We start from the raw sequence: 22,211 nt of genomic DNA, 5'->3' as shown, positions 1-22,211 counted from the left end.
TCATTGTCATTGTGAAACCAGATGCCATGCGGGCGCGCCGCGCTTAAGTGCCAGCAGCAGCAGGGTGGACCTTAAGCATCCCGAGTAAACATGCGAGACATGGTTACATGCTCCACGACGCCCTCCTTCGCTGCCTCCTCGCCTTCCTCCTTCTCAGGCCGGCCGTGCGGTCTTGAGGCATGCCAACATTTGCCTCGACGCTCGGAGCCACGTCGACCATCACCGCCCTCGCGAGCATCGGCTTCGTCCTAACCGCCTCTGAGTCCCGCCCGCGCGCCCACACCGATGCCCACGACCGCCTCGCCCATGCCCCCGCCAGCGCAAGCACGCACATTCCAGGCACGGCGCGGCCTGCTGCCGACATGAGCGCGACCGCCACCGCCGTGTCGACCTTCAACGCCCATCCGCACCTGTTTGCTGAGCTGCCCGGGCGACGCAGCCATGTGCGGAGGTCGCGCTCCAGCTCCACCAACACCGCCTCCACGACACTAGCAGCCAAGCGACACAGCTACACCGGCCTCAGCGTGGGCATGGATCGATCCTCGCGCCGGCCGCAGACGCAGGAGGAGCACGGCGACCCCGGGGACACCAATGCCTCTGCGACAGGATCCGCCGTCAACAGCAAGTGGTTCCGCCGACTGTCCAGTTCATTATCCTCGTCCCGAGACTCCAGTCGCACGCCGACATCACGCCCACCTTCCGCCGCCATCTCGCACTCCAATGGATCGATTACCCCTTCCGTCACCGGCTCGTCCACTCCCGTGGTTGCAGACAGCACACCACCAACGAACGAACGTCCACTTGCAGCCAACAAGCTCGTGAAGCGTACAACATCGCTCAGCAGCACTCATGGATCGCCCAATTCGCGGATTCCCGTATTTCGAAGGCCAGCTACAAGTCATCAGCGCTCCGCGACACTGCACGAGCGGATATCAGGCTCGGGCTGGGATAGCCCCATATCCCATGGTACCTGTCCTCCGTCCGGTAATGCTTCACATTGGCGATCGTACTTCTCGCCCGGAGCGACACGTGAGCAATCGACATTGACCAGACGACGAAATTCCACAGGAATTCCGAATCCTGTACGTCGCATGTTTCCTGATCGAAAGTACACACCAATCCTGGTCTCCGCAAAGGAACCAGTTCGCGTGTCTACTGTCGAAGGCCCCTTTGCTGCAGATGAACCTGAGACCTTCCACGCAACCACCGAAGTCAAGGTGGCGCAGAGTACAGCTTCTTCGCCGTTTCCCAGTTACGTTCCTTTCTTCGAAGAAAGCGCGTCTCCCCGACGATCCTTCTCTATTGGTGACCTCCTCTCGACAGGGCCACAACCATTGTGGCGACGACCATCAACGAGCAATGGCAGACCGTGGTCTGCAAGATCGAACCGCAGACTCAGGCCAGCTTCAATGGGTGGTCTTGTGAGCAGAAACATAGAGCCAGAGTTGGAACGCCCTGCCAAACGCCGCGATTTAACCGACCCAACATCGTCGCAGCGCAGCATATACTCATCGTTCTCTAGCGAGCATCCTTCTTCCTCGGATCCCGCCTACGAGGTCGACCTCCAACTTGGTGGCGAGCTGCCGCAACCACCATATCTAGAAGATGAAACAGCGCCTGCGCCCGGCTCCGGCGCACGCACACCGGATCACCATCGCTCGCCCCCCGAGAGCGCGTTCGCGCCTTCGGTGAGGCAGCCAAGGATCTCTGCGACCTACTCAGAAATTGCTTCAACTGTCGGCTCGGAAAGTGAACGGCGCTCGTTAGGTGATAACAGCACTGATTATCAAAGCGACGTATACTACGATTCGATACCAACGAGGACAACGCGAAGCAGTTCGGGACGACGTGGACCTCCTATCGAAACCATATTCGATGAATCACCCCCTACATTCTCCTCTGGTCGAAGCACCAAACTACGGGATTTTTTGAGTGATGGCCATGAGCACAACAACGCCCGCTACAGCACTATCGAGGAGGAAGGGAGCGTGGTCAGCACGCCAGTAAGGTCTCTGCGGAACAAGAGCATTACTTCCACGCCTTCAGCACGCCCTGGAGCGACTCACATCTTCTCCTCGTCGCCACCTACTATGCGCCTAATGCCCGATACAGACGATGTTGATTGGGATACCGACAACGATGGTGGATTTCAGCCAGGCCTTGGCATTCAACGACATGACTCCATGCCTTCCTTTGGTGGGCAAACAATAACACAAACGTTACCATTCCGGTTTGGTCCTGCTTTGCGATTCACTAACTCGAGATCCGCGAACTCCACGCCATATCGCAACGGATACTCGCCAATGGACAAACCAAATTTGTTTGATTGGTCAGAGCCACAACCGAGTCCGAGTCATCCTCAACAGTCTCCCCCTCGGCCTCGTACTGTACATGGAAAGAAGGATCAAGACAGCAGAGGAAGCAGACCGGCTGGTCGCCGACCTGTCAGCGGAATGCACGCACGAAGTCACAGTGTGCCTGTTGTGCCTGATTTTGACAACAAACGTAGTAACGTTGTAGCCAACAAATTCGGCACATGGGGTGTCGGCAGCAAAGGTGTGACAGAAGACTGGAACGACGACTTCGACTTCGATGAAGTCCCAGTGCCCGCGCAAGATATCAACGAGAGCGACTCGAGGCGTATTGACAGCGGGCATGTCATGTTCGTACCCAAATCCATCCGTGAACAGCAAGAGAATGTCGTAGCGAACATAAGCTTGCTACGAGAGTGGGGATTATTGATCGAAGAGCTGAAGGAATTGCGCATCCGAGCTGTCGCCTTGAACATGCTGACTGGCACGTATGCACAGTCGTGGCGAGAGGTGGACGCCATGATTGAGCTTGCAGACCAAGAAAGCGAGGAACACACTCTCGAACCCCGCCGAACGCCTCCCTCGTCTCCCGGCTTCGATGTAAGTGCCTTTGAGGAAGTCACGCCGATCAGATCGAACGTGATGGCGATACAACCCCAGGTCTGTGCGGATGTTTCGCCAACACGCGGTCAAAAGCAAGGCACAACAGTTGTGACACGGCCCCGGAAAGACTCCGAACTCGTCGCTCAAAAGGTCATCGCAGCTCTGCAGTCCAGGGGGACTGCGGAGGACTCGCCTGCGCTGCCTTCGATATACCCAACAAACAAGAAAGTGCCCTTCGATACAGCTACACTTCGGCATATTGTGCCGTATGTTAGTAGCTTGAAGCGCAAAGTGAAAGATGCCTTGCGAGAAACTGAAGGCCTCTACACCAGTCCGAACCGGCGACGGTCACCCATGGACCACGAAAGCGCGGAAACTGTTAGCGATGAAGAACCTGCCTTCCGCAGCATCTTCAACTCGCCCCAAGATGACGACGTAACGAATCGACGATTGTCACGACGCAAACAAGCGACCACTGATCATGATGGCTCTGGATCACCAATGATAAGCCATGACGCCGGCCTCGACGAAACGATGCAAGAGATGAGCCTTCCATCGTGAGCCATGGTGCCTAACATACTGATTCACTGAGACGATGACCGATTCAGCAAACTGTGCGGGTTCCCTCACCCGCTGAATTTGCAGCGCATTTGCAGCGCATTTGCCAAAACTTTTTTATGATTCACAGCACATGATGGCGTTCAGCATGGCGTTTCTAGAAGACTACCAAAAGCAAAAGCGGAAATCTGACCGCACCTGCTGTAGCGCGCGAGGACGCGCTGCAAGCACAGCACATGTAGAACAAGGAACCGGTTTGATGCAAGCCAGCGAGCATACTCTTTGATTGATTACAGCTGCTTTGGCGGAGGGTGTCGTGAGATAGAGCTCTTGAAAAGCTCATTCTCTCCGAGGTACAAGGCATAGCGTGGGAGGATGTATGAGCTCTAGCATATGTAATGGTATACAACTCACAGCCCACGATGGCCATAAGAACACAATTGTGCACTTCTCCAGACCGGTTGCCGTAGACGTCTCAGTGTGAAGATATGCTGGTCGTTGAGAGCGAGATCGGTGACCGACTAGCAATGCCCCGATCCTAGACAGGATCCTAGGATAGGGAATTGCAAGCAGGTGTAGGCTGCGGATGCCGCGGTGCATTTTGCTCGAGAAGCGAGCAGGCCAGCAACTTTCTGCTGGGCAGTGGCATTCACTGCTCGACGCAGGCAGAGAACAGTTCGAGAAACGTCGCGTGCAGCACTAGAAGCCGCAGTACTGTGGTAGCAGCATTGATCCAGATCACACGTGGGCGGCAGCGGCGGTGTGAGTGTGTTGTGCATTTGCCGAGTCGTCGCAGACCCTGAAAGTTGCAAGGCGGGAGCTGTGGGTCGTTTGGTGCCCGCTGTGCCCGTGCTTCCTGCCCTTCGCTGAACGGCGCGGGGCAGGAGCTTAACAACAACTTTTTTGCTTCACTGCTCAACCCTCCTCACCTCTTCATCTTTCTCTCACTCTACTTTTTACCCTCTTATCCCACTCCACATCCTTCAAACACCGCCAAAATGGGTGAGCCAGCACAGAAGTTCAAGGTACGCTCACGCAATGGCTCTGGAGCGCCGCATTCCCGCGAGAACAATGACTGACGGGCGGTGGTGCAGGTTGCAGACATCAACCTCGCGGCCTTTGGCCGACGAGAGATTGAGCTGGCCGAGCAGGAGATGCCAGGTCTCATGCAGACCCGTGAGAAGTATGCCGCCGAGCAGCCCCTCAAGGGAGCCCGCATTGCCGGTTGCTTGCACATGAGTGAGTTCCTCCGCTTCGTATTGTCCGCCGCCACACATCGTGCCATTGCAGCGCTGACGTATCGCCCACAGCCATCCAGACTGCCGTGCTCATCGAGACGCTCAAGGCCCTCGGTGCTGAGCTGACCTGGACCTCCTGCAACATCTTCTCCACTCAAGATCACGCTGCCGCGGCCATCGCTGCCAGCGGCACTCCCGTCTTCGCATGGAAGGGTGAGACTGAGGAGGAGTACCAGTGGTGCTTGGAGCAACAATTGAAGTCTTTCCCATCGGGTCAGCCTCTGAACTTGATTCTCGACGACGGTGGTGATCTCACTGCTCTCGTGCACACCAAGTACCCAGAGATGCTCACTGGCTGTTACGGTATCTCTGAGGAGACCACCACTGGTGTCCACCACCTCTACAAGATGCTCAAGAACAAGGGCAAGCCAAATGGACTTCTCGCACCATCCATCAACGTCAACGACTCCGTCACCAAGAGCAAGTTTGACAACCTCTACGGCTGCAGAGAGTCCCTCGTCGATGGTATCAAGCGTGCCACCGATGTCATGATTGCTGGCAAGATCGCTGTCGTTGCCGGTTTCGGCGATGTCGGCAAGGGCTGTGCTCAGGCTCTCCACTCCATGGGTGCCCGTGTGCTCGTTACTGAGATCGATCCTATCAACGCTCTCCAGGCTGCCATGGCTGGATACCAAGTCGTCACCATGGAGGAGGCCGCTCCTATCTCCCAGATCTTCGTGACAACCACTGGTTGCCGAGACATCATTGTTGGCAAGCACTTCGAGGCCATGCGTGAGGATGCCATCGTCTGCAACATTGGCCACTTCGACATTGAGATCGACGTTGCCTGGTTGAAGAAGACCGCCAAGGAGGTTGTCAGCATCAAGCCTCAGGTCGACCGCTTCCTCATGCCAAACGGTCGCCACATCATCCTCCTCGCTGAGGGTCGTCTCGTCAACTTGGGCTGCGCCACTGGCCACAGCTCTTTCGTCATGTCCTGTTCTTTCACCAACCAGGTCCTTGCACAGATCATGCTGTACAAGGCTGGGGACCGCCAATTCGCCACCAAGTACGTCGAGTTCGCCCGTGCCATCGAAGGCGAGGCCGATGGCCCAATCAAGGTCCAAGAGGAGGGTCAAGTCAAGTCCAGCGTCCCACGCATGCCAATCGGCGTCTACGTCCTGCCAAAGATCCTCGATGAGCAGGTCGCCCTCCTCCACCTCGAACACGTCAACGTCAAGCTCACCAAGATGACCGAGGCCCAAGCAGAGTACATGTCCCTGCCAATCGAGGGTCCATTCAAGACCGAGATGTACCGTTACTAGACGGCACACCTCATCAAAGAGATGTTTATGATGTTTATGAGCGATGCTTCAACACGTGAATTTTTTGGAACTTGCAAGATACCACTTTTTACGCTGGGAACAGAAAGGGGTTTTGTCTTTTCAACAGACAGAGCATTCAATTACCGGGAGGGGCGGGCCAAAAGATAAAAGCATTGCAAGGCGCTTGGGCGTTCAACATGAAAAAAGAGGGGATACCACAAAATCTAGCCGGCATGAGGAGTTTCTCACACCACCTGGTCTCTCACTTCAACTCGAGAGCTAGGGCATCGGCTGGCCCTTTTTTATAGAGTCTTCTTCAGTATAGAGAGAGACTGTGCCCGCCACAAGCTGTAACAATATATGACATGTCAAGTTTGACATAGAAAGCAGTCTCACCTTTCCGTCACCTCGTTGAAATAGTACAAGTGAAAGTCCTCAACAGCATGTGTCATCTCCAGGCAGAAATATGTTGCTGACAAAGTGCGTACGTTGTCAACGTGCGAGCATGAGAAGAACGTTGCCAAGAGACTCAGCGTAGAATTCATAACTTCCTCATCATATACATACTATCCACTACTGGGGTTGTTTTGTCGTCCGGTGTTGCAAAAAAATCTCGAAAACTGTTTCTCTCCTTGCTGTTTCGCTGTCCGTTTCACAACATTTTTGCCCCTCTCTCTCGTTCTCCTACCCCGCCCGACTGTCCTATTATCCTCAACCATGCGCCAACGCTAAATCATACAAATCGAATCGAATCTAATACTTCTTTCCCTTCTCTCCGCGTGCCGATAAGAGTGATAGAACAGAAGGAGCAAGCAGCATCTCTATACACGATTCGAAATATCAATCTGCAAAGAGAACAAAAACTCAGCACAGATTCGCAAACACAACATAAAAGACACCATTTTCTCCTCTCCTTTCTCACAATCGCCGTGCTCAAACAGGAACAGGATTAGCACTCACATCCGCAGGACTCGCTCGTTTACTCGACCACCCAGCATCTGAAACCCATCCGCTCGTTCCAACGCCAAACGCGAACGCGCGATCTCTTGATCTGGCACCCCATGCCCAGCCCTGGCCTCTCGAAATTGGAAGATGGTACCATCTGAAAGCGAGCCAAGAGGTGACGATTCCGATCAAAGAGCCGAAAATGAGATCGAAGCCGAAATGGTAATATTCGGCGAAGCGTGTGGAGCAGATGTAGACTGCGACGGCGATTGGGGTGAGGGCTGGGAGGATGAGGTAGTTTGGTGGAGCGGCTGCTGCGTTACGGACGCTGAGAGGGTTGGAGGATGTGGATGTTACGTAGTTGTTACGGTTGGCGTTGCTGTAGCTCGTGTTTGCGGTGAAGTTGTTGTTGTCGAGGGAGCGGTTGTGTTGATGGAGAGCGTGGGGAGCTGCGTATTCGCCTGGGCTGTCTTCGGCATCTTTGCGCTCGGTTTCCATGGAGGAGCCGCGTGCTCGGTTGGCGTGGAGTGGAAGGAGTTCGTGTTCGTTCGTAGGAGATTGTCTTTGCTCTGTTGTCGAGAAGACTACTGGAAGATGTGGCAGTCCGATGCCAAACTTGCTGCAGATAAAGAGCGTGAGATAGAGGAGTCCACCCCATGACCAAGATGCGTGTCCGCTGGGGAAAGAACGGAACGCGTCCTGTAGAGTCTCCTCATCCGTCTCCTGGCAGATGGACGAGTCGACCATGGTCCAGCGCATACTGATGTCTTGTCCATATCCACCTCGATAGGCAGAACTGACTTCTTCCACGTTGGGGTTACACCTTGCCAGCATATTCGGCCTCGGTTTTCCAAACATGTTCTTCATTCCCTGCGTAACAAAGAATGCCACCGCGAGAGACAAGCATAGTCCCGCAAGGCCCTTCTCCAACTCCCATAGCTTCAACCTCAGTACTTGCGACCTCGTCGAGAACCGTCGCACTTCACGTCCAGGCACGAATACCAGGGCCACCACAGCAATGATGAGCGCTGGGGCAAGCCCTGCGATGACACCGACCAACCATGCCGGGATGCTTTCCTCCACGTATGGATATGATATCTCGGTGTTCAAAAGCGAGAAAGCTCGATGGGTCGGGTGGACGAACGACAGGAAGCCGCCCGCTGCCGCGAAGACGACAATAATGACCCAGTCGAAAACATATGCCGCGATGAGTTTCTTCGAAGGATGTCCCATTTCGCGAGACGCGCCCCGAAGCGTATCCCTGTTCATCATGATATTGCGTCTCACGCGCGCGCACACGCCTTGTCGCGTTGGCCGGTATAGGCTGGTCCTGCCAGGTCTCTAGCTCTTGCCCTGTGTCCGCTTATGATAGCACCTGGTTCCTTTCCGCAGAGCTGGGATGTTCTGCGATATGGGTCAAATGACGTTGTATTCGTTTATCATGCGACCGCAAGCGAGAAATGGATAAGAAGAAGGATTAAGAGACGGCAAGGGGAAAAAGCAAGGCGGAGAGTGGGCATGCGACAGCGCGTGGAATGTCAGTTGATGGGCTTGATTAGTTCACTGCTAATGGCAGCGGCCAAGACCAGAGCTTACTCTTGGGGTGGCTCAGCATTAAACACGAACTGGTTTCATCTGTGATCTGCTCGCGGCGATTCGCGCCTTCCGCGGTGGCGTTTTGCGATTGTACCTGGTTGGGTGGTTGTCCGAACCGAACGAGTTTCGCCGCGCGGACTTTCGACGTCGCTGGGGATTATATGCTAGTATCGATCGTGTGCTCTGTTGCCCAAACGATTGTGAGATCCTGCGAGCTTTCAACGACTACGCCTCGTACGCCGCCGCTCTTCTAATTCGGGCGCTTGCTTTGTTTTAGTTCCGTTGGGGAGCCAATGGCGCTACAGTGAATGGGAGTACCAAGAGACGTTTGAGGCTTGGAGTCTGGGCGATGACGAAGTCAACCGGCCGGGAGAACTCTTCGGCGATGAAGACGGGGTGTTTCAATAGCGGTTCGTGTTAGGTCTAGAATCTATACAATGAGCTACAGACCACTCGTTACAATCGTGAATTGAGCACATTCAATTCCGTGCTCGACAGTCGACGCGGCACCATAATCCTCTTCGCACTTGGCCGGCGTGGAAAGACAGACATCTTCCTGATGACGTATCCGGCGCATAACAAAACACCGAGCGTGTGACATCCATATCGTTCCTAGCGCTGATGTGTTTGCTCATGCGCTTGATATCGGGTAATGAGCATCCTCTGCTTATGCTGCATGCTGTAGTAGTGAATTGACAGCGGACGATGTGGATCCGAGAATCGCGTATGCCGCGGAAACCTTCTCCAGGTAGTGACTTGCGGCCGTCAATATGGAATGCCCGTCACGCTCCATGAGGAGCGGCCACACGACGGAGGCTTATGGCTGGTTTCTGCATACTGATGGCAAAGTGGGATCTTTCAGAAACTCTGACCTCGCGGGTGAAGTGCTTGTGTGACCTCGGCGACAGTCAAGAATCGATCGCAGCCATGGCGGATGCTTGAATTTTATGGCCGATGCTATAAGCAGGACCTGATCACCTTGATGCGCGCATCTCTTGCTGACCGTCAGTACCGGGAATATGACCTGGTTCACGGAAGACGGCGTTCATGGCGCTCTCGAGGATCTCCATACCCTCGTCAATCTCGGCATCAGAGATGATTAGAGGAGGGACGAAACGTAAGGTATTTGTACCACATGTAATCACAAGCAGGCCTCTTTCCCGAGCGGCTGTGATCACAGGTGTTGGGTCAGCACTCAGCTGCAGACCCAGGATCAGACCCCGGCCTCTGACCTCCTGCACGACATCTGGGAAAGCTTCGTGGATGCGCACGAAGTGCTGTCGGAATCGCGCCTCCTTCTTCAGAACATCTTTCTGTAGTTCCGGGTCTGAGAGTCGTGTGACGATGTTGTGTGCTAGGCGACATCCGAGCGGGTTTCCACCGTATGTTGTGCCATGGTCTCCTGTCACAATTTTGCTCGAAACATCTTCTGTGACCAGAGTGGCGCCAATGGGGAATCCGTTACCAAGCGCCTTCGCGGTGGTGACAATATCGGGATGCGCCTCCTTCGGTAGTGCAGCGTGGGCCCAAAGCTTACCGGTTCGTGACAGGCCACATTGAATCTCATCATGGATCAGAACAGCGCCGACTTCTGTGCAGCGTTTGCGCAGGGCCAGAAGGAATTCTTGTGTAGCAACGTTGACACCTCCCTCGCCTTGAATAGGTTCAATGATCACGCCACAAGTCTTCTCCGTCACGAGGTCGTTGATGCCCGCGATGTCGTTGTATGTGCCGTACTTAAAGCCGGGGATCATTGGGGAGAAGGGCTTCTGGTATTTGGGGTTGGGAGTTGCAGACAATGAGCCCATCGTTCGCCCATGGAACGAGCCCTGGAAGCTCACCAACTCATGCTTGCTGCCATCTGGCTGAACACTCTTTCCGTACTTCCTCGCAAATTTGATCGCGGCTTCATTTGCTTCACTTCCCGAGTTGCACACAAAGACTCGCGCAGCGTCAAAACCTCCACCCTCTCGCGTCTTCTCAACCAGCAACTGACTGAGTGCTCCTGTCCATGGGTTGTAGTACAGATTGGAGCTGTGCACCAATGTCTTGGACTGCTCATACAAAATCTTGCTCACCTGCGGGTCGCAGTGTCCCAGGGCATTGACAGCAATACCAGCAGTGAAGTCCAAGTATCGCCTGTTCTCAATGTCCCATATATAGCATCCTTCGCCCTTGTGAAAGACTGGAGGGGGTCGGACATAGGTGGGGACCATAAATGGCGCATGAGATTCGACGAGGCGGGCAGTCTGAGAATCGGCGGCTGGATCTGGTGTGCGAAGCGATGCTTCTCTCTGCTGCGCTGTCAGTTGTGCTCTTTCTTCGGAGAAGTATGCTGCAAACCTCAATGGCCTGCCTCTGCCCGGCTGGCAGAGTGGAAGGTGCTGTGGCAGCAGACGCATAGCATCTTCGCGGAACTCCGGTGGACGTTCGAGCACGCAACAGTGCACTGACGTGCTTGCTGCAGACCCGTGCTGCCATCCCGACTACTTCGGATGCGCAGTGCCAACAGGGTGGAACAAGATCGGAAGTGTGAATGCAATGAGTGCAGAGTGATGACAGCGAATTTCTGAACGTTTGGCTTTCATCACAGGGCGTAGCGACTTCGGAGATGTCTACATCCAGGGTTCATGATCGACGCATGGGCTCACTGCATCACTCTTGCTTCTCTGGCAATCACACATCCTCTCAAAGCGTATTCAAAACGCGATCGCAAGGCCATGTTTGATGGTGTCCACCATGCAACCTGATTTCTCATCTTCTCGGCCGCATACCGTGAGGATGGTAGGTGCGAAACTCAGACAACCCGGCTCGACCATCCAGCGAGCTGCCGAACGTGTCTGAAGACTCTACCAACATCCGATAACTTTGTAACAGCAGCTTCATGTTCTTCACACGGAATCACTTCCATCCGCACCCGGTCATTGACAACAGACTGCTTCCTCGCAGGTGATGATGCCCTCACTGCAGAGAAAATGCAGTCTTCACGAAACTCACCAATATGCAGAAGCACCAGATTTCACACCGCGACACAGGGAATATGACGCCGAGTGTTGATCAATCCTCTAGATCGCGCCAGTGTATGCTCTGCATCCTCTGCATGCTCTTGATCGCATGCAGCAAGAGCTGTGAAGAGACTCCACACTGTCTCTCATGATCCACTCGCTGTATGCGTTGGCGGGGATTAAACCAAAAATAAGAGGAGAATCTAGGTTCAAGCAACCTTGTATTTGCTTGTCACAACTGTCAAGCCCGAACTAGGATGGGAAAGTGTTTTCAAGCAGCGTCTTCCCTGTGGTCGGAGTCTCCGGACTGCAGTCCCTCTCCAGAAGGGGCACTGAGGTAGGACTCTTCTATATGAACAAGGCTATCGCATCTCTTTCGAGCCTCACAAGCATCGCCAATATGGCAGACCACAAGATGGAAGAGATCTTTGAGTATGAGCGGAAACAGTCTGAACGCTCTGTTCCTGATTCGAACGATGACATCCTCAATCTTTTCACCGAAGAGGAGAAGAAGAAGCTCATATGGCGCATCGATGTGCGACTATGCTTGACTCTGGGCTTGATGTATTGCGTTTCGCTGATGGATCGGTATTCACATATCTCACCGCACATGACGAGCACCTAGCTGACGAGTGACAACACAGCACCAACTTGGGGATTGCTGTGGTTGGTGGCATGGGCATTGATCTCAAGCTCATCAAGTTTCGCTACTCCACGATCGTACTGGTGTTCTTCATCACCTACGTTTTGCTGCAGCCACCAGCGACGGTTGTCCTCCGCAAAGTCGGGCCAAAACTGTTCCTTCCTCTCATCACCCTGCTCTGGGGAATCACTATGATGACATTTGGCTTCGTAATACACTGGTGGCAGATGATTCCCCTCCGCATAGTTCTCGGAGCTTTTGAGGCCGGCTTCTTTCCTGGATGCGCCTATTTATTGTCCTGCTGGTACCCACGTTACGAAGTTCACAAGCGGAATGCCGTGTTCTTCCTTATCGGCAACTTGTCTGCTGCTTTTTCTGGTATTTTAGGTTACGGTCTCCTCCAAATGGATGGCCTTGGTGATCTCGGAGATAAATACGGTCAGCACTATGGACCAACCAAAAAGAACCCCCACCTGCCATTCGGCATAAAACCCGGGATTGCAGGCTGGCGTTGGATCTTCATTATTCAAGGATTGATTACCGTGTTGGTCGCGGCTGGGGGTGCATTCTTCATAAGTGACTTCCCGGAGAACGCGGCTAAGAGGTCTCGATTTATTGTACGGCCTTTCTTGACTGAGAAGGAAGCGGCTTATATCGTTGCCCGGATCGAGAAGGACCGTGATGATGCGATTACCACGCCATTCCAGCTTTCGAGTTATCTTCGCCATGGTCTTGATATCAAAGTCTGGGGATTTGCGGTCCAGTTCATGCTGACTGCGACTGTTGGTTATGTGAGTCTCTCTCTTACATACTTCTCTGCCTGATGGAGATCATGTCGAAGCCTATGCTGACTCTGCTCTCAGGCCATCGCTTACTTCCTGCCCATCATCCTTCACGATTCCATGGGATTTGATCTCGCAATGTCGGAGTAAGTTGTTGACTGTGCCTCGGGCGACAGTAGAGGCTAGTGCTAACAAATCCCAGATGCCTTATTAGTCCTCCATATGTACTTGCCGCCATTTGGATGTTTGGATGTGCCGTCGTCGGAGACAAGTACCACATTCGTGGCCCTCTTGTAAGTGACAGGGCGTATACACCCAGCACAACAAGACTAACTATTTCTCCAACAGATTATCATGAACGCCATTATCGGTCTCATCGGCCTTCCCTTGCTTGGCTTCGCCAAAACTCCCGCCGTCCGCTACTTCGGCGTCTTCCTCGCCACCACCGGCCCACAAGCCAACATTCCCTGCATGATGAGCTTTCAGGCGAATAACATCCGCGGTCAATGGAAGCGGGCTTTCTCTTCTGCGACAATGGTCGGCGCCGGCGGAGTTGGTGGTATCATCGGGTCGACCGTGTTCCGGTCCCAGGATGCCCCGAATTACAGACCGGGTATGTGGACGACAATTGGCTGCGGTATACTCACAATAATCATCACGGCGTGGTTGGATTGGAGATTCTGGAAGGCGAATAAGAGGGCTGATAGGGGAGAGGAAATTATTGAGGGGTTGGAGGGGTTCAGGTATACGCTTTGAGGGGGCAGGGCGGGTTAAGGGGTCTGTAGTTGAGATCAACAATGAAAGTGACGGCCTTGTTTGATGTCTCTGGTTTCGAGTCACTTTCTGAGCTCCCAAAACTTCAGGTGGGCCACGAGGTGGTGTTTTCAATGGAACCGAGAGCAGTTCAATGCTTCGAGTTGGGGGTAGCAGTGTCCTGTGTAGACTGTAATAAAGAATGATGTTGACGGCCTTGTTTGATGTCTCTCAATATCAGGCACTTTCTGAGCTCACACAACTTCAAACGGGCTGGGAGCAGTAGCCACGGGATGAAGAGTGGGGGACCCCCATGGAGTAATGTCTCTAGACAACTGATAAGTTCAGAACCATTAGTTATGCACACGGTGATTTCATGGGGTCTCCTTCCTCATCGCGAATAGAGCATCTCGCTCATCGAGCGACATACCTCCTAGCATCAATCGCTTGACATGCCTACTGTTCTATTGCTCTGCTAGAAGCTGGCACCGCCCTTCGATCAGACTTTCGTCCCGGTTGCAGATGATCTTCCTCTTCCACTTTCCCCGTATACTTTATCTAGCGTAGCGTAGATTTACTTTTGAAAATATAAACAGTGTCCTCGATTTCTTCTCTTCATTGCGTCCTTCAGATGACTCCTGGAATCATAGCGAACCTCTTCTTCTGGTACTTGGCTCCAAGTTCCTTCCTGTATCTCCTCTCCTTCTTCTTCGCCCACGCGCCCATCGTTGCGATGGCCACAGCAGAGAACACGACTGTCGTCCAAGACCTCGTGATAACACACATGCTTGCCCACGCCAGCGCCTCAAACATGTAGTTCGGGCATGTCACCCAATCGAAACCCAGGCCCTTGGGGACACCCCGCTCTGTACCACCAGGAGATCGAAGATTGCGTAGCACAAGGTGCGTGTTGAGATTGCCTAGCTCGCCGATGACGTACCCCGCAAGTGCAGGATAATCAATCAAAGGATTCAGCTCTCCTGCTGTGGGGTGTGTGGGAGAGTAGATGAAGTAGGCGATCAAGACTCCGGCGAGGATCCAGTAGTGGGCGGAGTTTTTGAAGATGTTGAGAGCAGGCATGGTGGCATTGCTGAAGCGGTGCACCAAGAAGGTTTCGATTTCGCGTTTGAGGAAGTGGAGGGAGATGAGGGCTACGGAGAGGGTCTGAAGGGACGAAGGTTCGGATGGTGCGCCAGAGTAGATTTGAGGGCGGAGGAAGTAGAAGATGGGGTGGATGAGGAGAGGCCCGAGGTATTCGATGATGAAGACAGTGCGCCACGCGATTTGGAGGCCTGGGAAGGGGGTCGTCAGTATCATTTGGTGTTAGTTCTGCAGGATGAGGGGCATTACCCAAATCTTTGACCTGTACGACACTCCCATCTTTCAGGCCAAAGCTGTCGACAGTCTTGCCCTTCTCATTGGGCACAAAGGTACCATCTTCCTTGGTGATGCGAAGTCGGTTGATGTCGAACTTGGCTTCGGCGGCGATGCGGTGGTACAGGTCGCTCGTGCTGCCCTGCACGTAGATGCTCGTTTCCTGGGGCAGCTTGGGGATTCGCTTGCCTGTGGGACCGGTGAGTTGGATGAATGTCTCGGCATGGATGTGGTAAGTGTACCTCTGGGCTTGACCTGCAGCGTCACCGGTTTGGAAGCCATGTTGGGCGAAAGATGAAGATGTCGTCAGTGGGCGAAGTTGCAGAATTGACAGACGGAGCTGAGGCTGGCATTGGCCTCACGCACATGCGTGCCGGCCTCGTCTCGGGCCGCGGTCCTCTGCCTCTGCCACCCGAATCAAGATGAGCGTCTCGACACATCAATATGGCTGTACTTTGCATTGCTCTTCACGTGTTCGCTACAGATCAATGCTCCAGCTCTCATCGGGGCTGCCCTCTTGCCTCGCTTCAGCATGCCACTGCTTGTCCTGTCCGGTATGCTGCGTCGAGCTCGCGCCGTGGCTTCTCGGCCGAGCTGGTCCAGACCGCGTGCGAGGCAAGTAACGACGCCTGGTGCAGTTCGCACGTGTGCACATCTGCAGGGAGCTAGCAGGTGGAGCTGGCGTGGGCAGAGGAGCCGTCGTATCCTACACAGGGCAACATGTCCTCTCTCACCGGCTCCTTCGCCAGCCTTGGCGTAGCTGCGAACGCCTGTGGGAGCGGCTTCATCGTCATGGTCGACGAAGGATCAGCTGAAGTCGCACAGCGCGCAAATCACCGCTCGTGCTGCGGATGTCATTCCGCGCCGCCGACATTGACCCCACCGCTCGCCCGTCGGTGAGAGCGAGAGGGCTGAAGCTGTCGCGCCGCCATGAGTCCACAGCTTCAGGGCCACGAGGTGGCTTGCATGCTCTAACCTGCTAGTGCCTGGCCTCGACCAAACAACGCGCACGTTTTACCAACGCGAATGCACACGGCTTCTGCGCCCTCTCCCTTCCATCGACCCTTTAGGAGGATGCACCAGGGTGCGGACGGAGCATCGGTAAGACCGCCTCAGCCTCAGCTAGAGCTCAAAAAGTCAAAATAGCATATGCAGGTTGAGATGCTCCATCTACAAAACTGTCGCCTGCCCGAGTCGCTGGCTCGCTCGGTCTGCTCTTCCTGCTCACTGGTTGTTGCTCTTGTATTCTTGCGTGCTTCTATCCTTCCTTTAGCGTGCCCGTATACCGCTCCTGCCATTGACGTTTGATAGCAACGTCATCAAAACAGGTGAGTCGCCCGTCTTCAAATGTTCTCTTGTTTCTCTTCTGGACGCCCACCGCTCCCGCCGGCCACCGGACGAATGAAGAAAGCAGGAGCCATCCTTGGCCACGAAAGCAAGTATGGAATCATGCTCGTATCGAGACACGGAGAGCAATTGGCAAGCATCCGGTCTCGTGTCCCTACAACACCTAAATATGAACGATAGTCGGAGCACCTTGGAACGGGTGCCGCAAAGCATGCCGCAGCCTTCCAAGTCGCGCGGCTATCAGTACAAGCAGATGCAGCTTCTTGGGGCGACCGAACGCGAAACTACCAATGCTACGCAGGGTCAGAGCTCGCAGAGCCAAGCAATGCATCCAGACCCAGGAACGAATTCAGTAAGGGCACAGAAAAGTGGACGAAGGACCAGGAGGAAGGAACAGCTACTGTGGAAGCCATTGCCGCCTTTGAGGGACATCGGCAGCGAGATCGATCGCATTGACAGAACTGCACTGGTTTCCGGAGCTGCCTTGTACCATTTGCTCTTGATTCTTCGATCACATGGAAGATTGCCCTGCTAACTGATTCGCAGTCCCAAGATGGGCCACGACACAGGTATGACAGACGAAGCGCGAACCCAACTACTACGACCAAGAACGATCGATTGACCAATGTGCAAACAGAAACCAATGGCGTCAACCACACGCCAGAGCCAGAAATGTCGACGCTTGACAAGGCACGCACGAGTGTCTGGCAATCATTACAACAAATGAAGACACTTTTGAATGCAGTGAAAGCACCTCTACCAACACATACGGGAGATGGCTCGTACCTGCCACAGCCAGAGAAGGACAGCTTATGGAAAGACGTGGCCGAAATATTCCGCGACATTCCAAGGCAAGATGTCAATGATCTAGAGGGCTTGTTCAAGATTATCAAATCTGCCAAGTTCGGTCAGCCCCTCAATGACAAGGAGTACTTGATGGAAAGCATGATCGCAGTGGCCACGAAAATGCCTGACAGCTTCCTGCAAAAGAAGATCACAGAGACGATGGTCACAACCTTGTGGGACGACCTCGAACACCCGCCCAAGACACTTTTGAGCGACGAGTTTCTTTTCCGTCAGCCAGATGGGAGCAACAACAGCTACTTGTACCCAGACATTGGAAAGGCGGGCATGCCTTATGCTCGTACTGTGGCGCCCAAAGTCAAACAAGGCGGTGTCTTGCCAGATCCTGCCATTCTGTTCGACTCGCTCATGGCCCGTCCAGAAGGCAAGCATGAACAGCACCCAAACAAAATATCCTCCATGCTCTTCTACTTGGCTTCGATCATCATTCACGACATTTTCCGCACAGATCACGATGATTACAACAAATCCAACACATCGTCGTATCTCGACCTGGCTCCACTGTATGGTTCCAATTGGGAAGAGCAAAAGCGTATGCGAACGTTCAAGGATGGCAAGATCAAGCCCGACTGCTTTTCCGAGACACGACTCTTGACTTTCCCACCTGGAGTCGGAGCAATACTGATCTGCTTCAATCGATACCATAACTACGTTGTGGAGCAGCTCGCCGCCATTAACGAAGACGGAAGGTTCAGCGTCGACCCGAAAAAGCCTACAATTTCCCGCTACGGCGAGGACAAGCTCGACAAGCGTGACGACGACCTCTTTCAGACGGCTCGTCTCATTACCTGCGGTCTGTACATTAACATCATTCTCATCGGTAAGCCAGAAAATCACGACATTGAAAACGACTACTGACAAAAGAAAACAGACTATGTTAGGACTATCCTGAATTTGAATCGAACCGACGACAACTGGCAACTCGATCCGCGCATTAATATCCCTGACGGCCCACCAGTTGCCACTGGTAATCAATGTGCAGCAGAGTTCAACCTTGTCTACAGGTATGTGGCCGTTTACCGACGCAGCAGGCAAGAACGCGTCAGGCAAACAAACACGCCTTCACTTTCAGCCGCGCCACCACATGTGAGACAGTGACTATTGCTTACACCTATCGCTCCAGATGGCACTCTTCTGTCTCTCGTCGAGATGACCTGTGGACACAGCAATTGTTCCGGGAAATGTTTCCAGGAGTACCACCTGCAGATGCAGCAAAGCCACAGCATATGTACAAGTTCTTGGGCAAGCTGAAAGAAATCCAGGAGACGACAGAATCCAAGATGCCCAACGAGCGTGACTTCCCAGCGCTGAAGGAGGAGAAGATGGAGCGTATCAAAGCTGGTCCTTTCGCAGGAAGGTACGACGATGATGACATCGCCAATCTGTTGACCAGTAGTATTGAGGACTGCGCCAATGCCATGGGTCCAAGGCAGGTTCCCACCGTCATGAAGGCAGTTGAGATTCTCGGCATCCAACAGGCCAGGACGTGGAGATGTGCAACGTTGAACGAGATGCGCAAGCATTTTGATCTGAAGCCCCATGAGACTTTTGAGTCCATTACAGAAAACGTGGAGGTCCAGAATGCTTTGAAGCATCTCTACGATACTCCAGACCAGGTAAGGAGAACTTCACGTGCCATCTCTGCATGAACAAAAGCTTACCACTCGTGATATAGGTGGAACTCTACCCTGGTCTCGTGGTCGAAGACGCGAAAGATCCCAAAATGCCTGGCTCTGGTCTCTGCCCATCGTACACGACATCTCGCGGTGTGTTGTCCGATGCTGTTGCTCTTGTGCGCGGCGACAGATTCTACACAAGCTCGTACACGCCCGCACTGCTCACCAACTGGGGATATCAAGAAGCTTCGTCAGACCTTACGATCGATAATGGCTGTGTCTTCTACAAGCTCTTCCTTCGTGCGCTGCCAAACAGCTTCAATCCGGCTTCGACCTACGTACACTACCCTCTGACTGTTCCAGACGAGATGCACACCATCTTGAAGGGCCTCAACAAGGCTCACATCTACAACTTTGACAAGCCAAAAGAGAGTCATCACCCGACGGTGCTCTTCAGTGCTGCTGCCGCAAAGCAAGTCACCGAGGATCCAGAAACGTTCAAGGTCACGTGGGGCCCAGCAATGGAGTTCCTGATGGGTCCACGAGCCAAGAACTTCATGCTCGCTGGCGATGGGCCTAAGAATACTCATTCCAGGACTGTTATGGAGAAGGCCGTGTACCAAGGTGGCTCATCACGGGCGATTCCAAAGGGCAACGAGAAGTGGCTGAAGGCCGTTCGTGACTTCTACGAATACAAGACTACAGAACTCCTGAAGGAGAAGTCGTACAAGCTAGGTGATACTAACTATGTTGATATCATCCGCGATGTGAGCAATATGGCTCATGTGCATTTCGGATCTGAGCTCTTCAGCCTTCCACTCAAGACCAAGGACTTCCCCCGAGGGATATTCACTGAGGCGCAGATGTACCTCATCATGGCTGCGGTAAGTCCTTAAGACCTCACATCGTGGCCTTGGGAGACGGAGCTGACTTTTGACCAGGTCTTCATTTGCGTATTCTTCGACCTAGATCCACCTAAGTCATTCCCTCTGCGCGTCAAAGCTCGCGAAGCCTGCCAACAACTCGGAGCGCTCATGAAACTCCAAGTGGAAAGTATCAAGCGCACAGGCCGCATTGCTGAACTCCTCATCGATGCCATCAAACCCAACGACGGACCACTCGGCGACTACGGCGTACACATGATCGCTCAGCTCATCAAAGCCAACCCGGACATGGACGTCGACGAACTCGTTTGGGGCAACATTATGGGCACTGTCGGAGGCATGATGCCAAATCAAGGCCAACTCTTCGGACAAGCTCTCGACTACTTCTTCACTGAAGGCCAATCACACCTGGCAGAAATCAATCGCCTCGCCAAGCTTGACACTCCCGAAGCCGATGACACCCTCATGCACTATCTGATGGAAGGTGCTCGCCTCTATGGTGAGACTGGCGCTTTCCGATACGCAGCCAAGGACACCACCATCGTCGATGACACCGGTCTCGAGAACTTCCCCGGTTCCGACAAAGGCAAAGTCACACACAATATCAAAAAGGGAGACGTCATCATGGTCAACTTCAAATCCGCCTCTCGCGATGCCCGAGCTTTCCCCAACCCAGATAAACTTGACCTCACGCGAGACCTTGAAAGCTACTTGATCCTCGGCCACGGACCCCACCAATGTCTCGGTCTCCCCATGACTCGCGTAGCTCTCACCACGATGCTCAAAGTCATCGGTCGACTCGATAACCTCAAGCCTATGCCTGTGGCCGTTGGTAAGAAGAGTGAGCCGCACAGCGTGAAGAAGGTCATGAAGGAGTTTGTGCCTGGGGATAGCAAGGTTTTGCCGGAGAGCTGGCATTATCATCTGTATTTGACAGAGGATTGGGATCAATATTTCCCGTTCCCGACGAGTCTGAGGGTTGGGTGGACCGGGCAGGTCAAGGATGTGCCGAGGAGGTGGTAGAGACGGGAAAGGGATGGGAAGGTTTTTTGTTTGTATGATTGAAATGTGACATACGGCAGAGCGGTTTTGAAAAGGGCATCAGTACTGAGGGAAAGGGAGTTTAGTGGGGTTTGAGCATTGTGTAGATTTGTACATGTCTGGTTTAGCGTAGTGTTCGGGCTCGCCCATGCGGCCCTCGCATACGATGGTTCTCAGCTTCATTACAGTAAGTTTCGTGTGACTGCATAGATCTTGCATCTATCGCAGAGTCATCGTAAGCAGCCTCTCAACACCTGACTTCGGCAGCAGCATTCAAGATCCACTAAGTGCTGTCCGTCTGCACAAGCGTGGCCTTGGGGTAATACTAGAAAGAACCATTCCTCAATGGCTACGCATTCGCATCCCGGGCTTGGGTGTCCCTCCGAGTGAGAATCGTAGTCCTTGCTCTAAGCCTCCAACTAATCAAGCATAGACTCGTCCGACTCATCAGGTATAGCTTCCTCGACCTCATCATCCATGAACTCCTCCAAGTCCCAAAGAGACACACTCCCGCCAAAAAGATACTTGTCTATCTTTAGCCCTGGTTCGAGATCCATACGAAACCCAACAGCACCACGCTTCTTGATCGCTCGAACGCGCTGCTCTGCAGCCTTCAACACATCAGGGGCCAAGACGTCGCCTGGCAAACAGGCTGAAGAACAGGCGTAACAGCCTGATGAAGTGCTCATTTCGAAGCTCAGTTCGATTTCATGCTGGGTCGGTTGCACTAGAAGCATTTTCTCCCAGGAAGGTCGAATGGTGGTCGAGTCTGGTTTTTGGTAGATCTTGGGCAGGAGTTGTGGGGATTCGAAGACTTGAGGGTCGAATAGGAGGGGGTTGTAGAGGACCAGTTTCCAGGGCTGGGCGTAAACGAGATTGAAGATGTTTGGCTCAGGGGTAACTTGATTGTCTTGCTTCTGCCCTGGGTACTCGTGCTCTGTAATGGGCAGGCGGGTCTCGACTGCGTTGAGTGAAAGAATCTGGTCGAAAGTGGCTGGTTGGAAGAACAACTTCTGCTGCATAGGTTTCGAAGTGCAGATTATGGTGCGCCAGTGCCTGTCGACGCGCTGCGCAAGGAGGAGTGTCTTCATGTCTAAGTTGCACAGGATCCCCTCGAAGAGCTCGATAATGTGGAAGACCGCCGGTCCATGGCTCGTGTGTTCTTCGGCCGTTGTAGTAACAGCAGCAGCAGTGGCTCCATCCATCTCGAATGAGGTTTGAGCTTGTGAAGCGACACAAGACGGGCGAGGATGATCAAGTGCTACACTGGAGTTTCGTTGTGACGAGAGCTGAAATGGATTTATAGTCTAGACTCAAGTCATGGG

The 22,211-nt window shown here is 53.5% G+C and overlaps 8 protein-coding genes across 8 annotated transcripts; 4 read left to right on the top strand and 4 right to left on the bottom strand.

The window, feature by feature from the left end:
• Window positions 1–179: 179 nt before the first annotated feature.
• CKM354_000374700 (uncharacterized protein) lies at window positions 180–3,476 on the top strand (the record flags this gene model as incomplete). The annotated part of the gene is made up of 1 exon (XM_044798962.1): window positions 180–3,476. One exon carries the CDS (start codon window positions 180–182, stop codon window positions 3,474–3,476), a length of 3,297 nt encoding a protein of 1,098 aa, XP_044654897.1.
• A 995-nt stretch (window positions 3,477–4,471) lies between these two features.
• On the top strand, window positions 4,472–6,036 carry CKM354_000374600 (adenosylhomocysteinase; the record flags this gene model as incomplete). Its single annotated transcript, XM_044798961.1, has 3 exons — window positions 4,472–4,498; window positions 4,568–4,712; window positions 4,784–6,036. The coding sequence occupies 3 exons, from the start codon at window positions 4,472–4,474 to the stop codon at window positions 6,034–6,036; spliced, it is 1,425 nt and encodes a 474-aa protein (XP_044654896.1).
• Window positions 6,037–6,969: 933 nt separating this feature from the next.
• On the bottom strand, window positions 6,970–8,253 carry CKM354_000374500 (uncharacterized protein; the record flags this gene model as incomplete). The annotated part of the gene is made up of 1 exon (XM_044798960.1): window positions 6,970–8,253. The coding sequence occupies one exon, from the start codon at window positions 8,251–8,253 to the stop codon at window positions 6,970–6,972; it is 1,284 nt and encodes a 427-aa protein (XP_044654895.1).
• A 1,298-nt stretch (window positions 8,254–9,551) lies between these two features.
• Window positions 9,552–11,058, bottom strand: CKM354_000374400 (acetylornithine transaminase; the record flags this gene model as incomplete). Its single annotated transcript, XM_044798959.1, has 2 exons — window positions 9,552–10,871; window positions 10,921–11,058. The coding sequence occupies 2 exons, from the start codon at window positions 11,056–11,058 to the stop codon at window positions 9,552–9,554; spliced, it is 1,458 nt and encodes a 485-aa protein (XP_044654894.1).
• Window positions 11,059–11,982: 924 nt separating this feature from the next.
• On the top strand, window positions 11,983–13,763 carry CKM354_000374300 (uncharacterized protein; the record flags this gene model as incomplete). Its single annotated transcript, XM_044798958.1, has 5 exons — window positions 11,983–12,170; window positions 12,227–13,016; window positions 13,089–13,153; window positions 13,210–13,300; window positions 13,356–13,763. 5 exons carry the CDS (start codon window positions 11,983–11,985, stop codon window positions 13,761–13,763), a joined length of 1,542 nt encoding a protein of 513 aa, XP_044654893.1.
• Window positions 13,764–14,387: 624 nt separating this feature from the next.
• CKM354_000374200 (trans-2-enoyl-CoA reductase (NADPH) TSC13) lies at window positions 14,388–15,416 on the bottom strand (the record flags this gene model as incomplete). The annotated part of the gene is made up of 3 exons (XM_044798957.1): window positions 14,388–15,052; window positions 15,111–15,323; window positions 15,377–15,416. 3 exons carry the CDS (start codon window positions 15,414–15,416, stop codon window positions 14,388–14,390), a joined length of 918 nt encoding a protein of 305 aa, XP_044654892.1.
• Window positions 15,417–16,650: 1,234 nt separating this feature from the next.
• CKM354_000374100 (uncharacterized protein) lies at window positions 16,651–20,868 on the top strand (the record flags this gene model as incomplete). The annotated part of the gene is made up of 7 exons (XM_044798956.1): window positions 16,651–16,967; window positions 17,028–17,050; window positions 17,119–18,165; window positions 18,217–18,349; window positions 18,469–18,961; window positions 19,021–19,845; window positions 19,903–20,868. The coding sequence occupies 7 exons, from the start codon at window positions 16,651–16,653 to the stop codon at window positions 20,866–20,868; spliced, it is 3,804 nt and encodes a 1,267-aa protein (XP_044654891.1).
• Window positions 20,869–21,305: 437 nt separating this feature from the next.
• Window positions 21,306–22,091, bottom strand: CKM354_000374000 (uncharacterized protein; the record flags this gene model as incomplete). The annotated part of the gene is made up of 1 exon (XM_044798955.1): window positions 21,306–22,091. The coding sequence occupies one exon, from the start codon at window positions 22,089–22,091 to the stop codon at window positions 21,306–21,308; it is 786 nt and encodes a 261-aa protein (XP_044654890.1).
• Window positions 22,092–22,211: the final 120 nt, after the last annotated feature.

The sequence above is a fragment of the Cercospora kikuchii genome, assembly GCF_019650295.1.
Source record: "Cercospora kikuchii DNA, contig_00002, whole genome shotgun sequence".
Taxonomy (NCBI): Eukaryota; Fungi; Ascomycota; class Dothideomycetes; order Mycosphaerellales; family Mycosphaerellaceae; genus Cercospora; species Cercospora kikuchii.
Note: the sequence above shows the minus strand (reverse complement) of the source record. Positions and strands in the feature narration are given on the sequence as shown.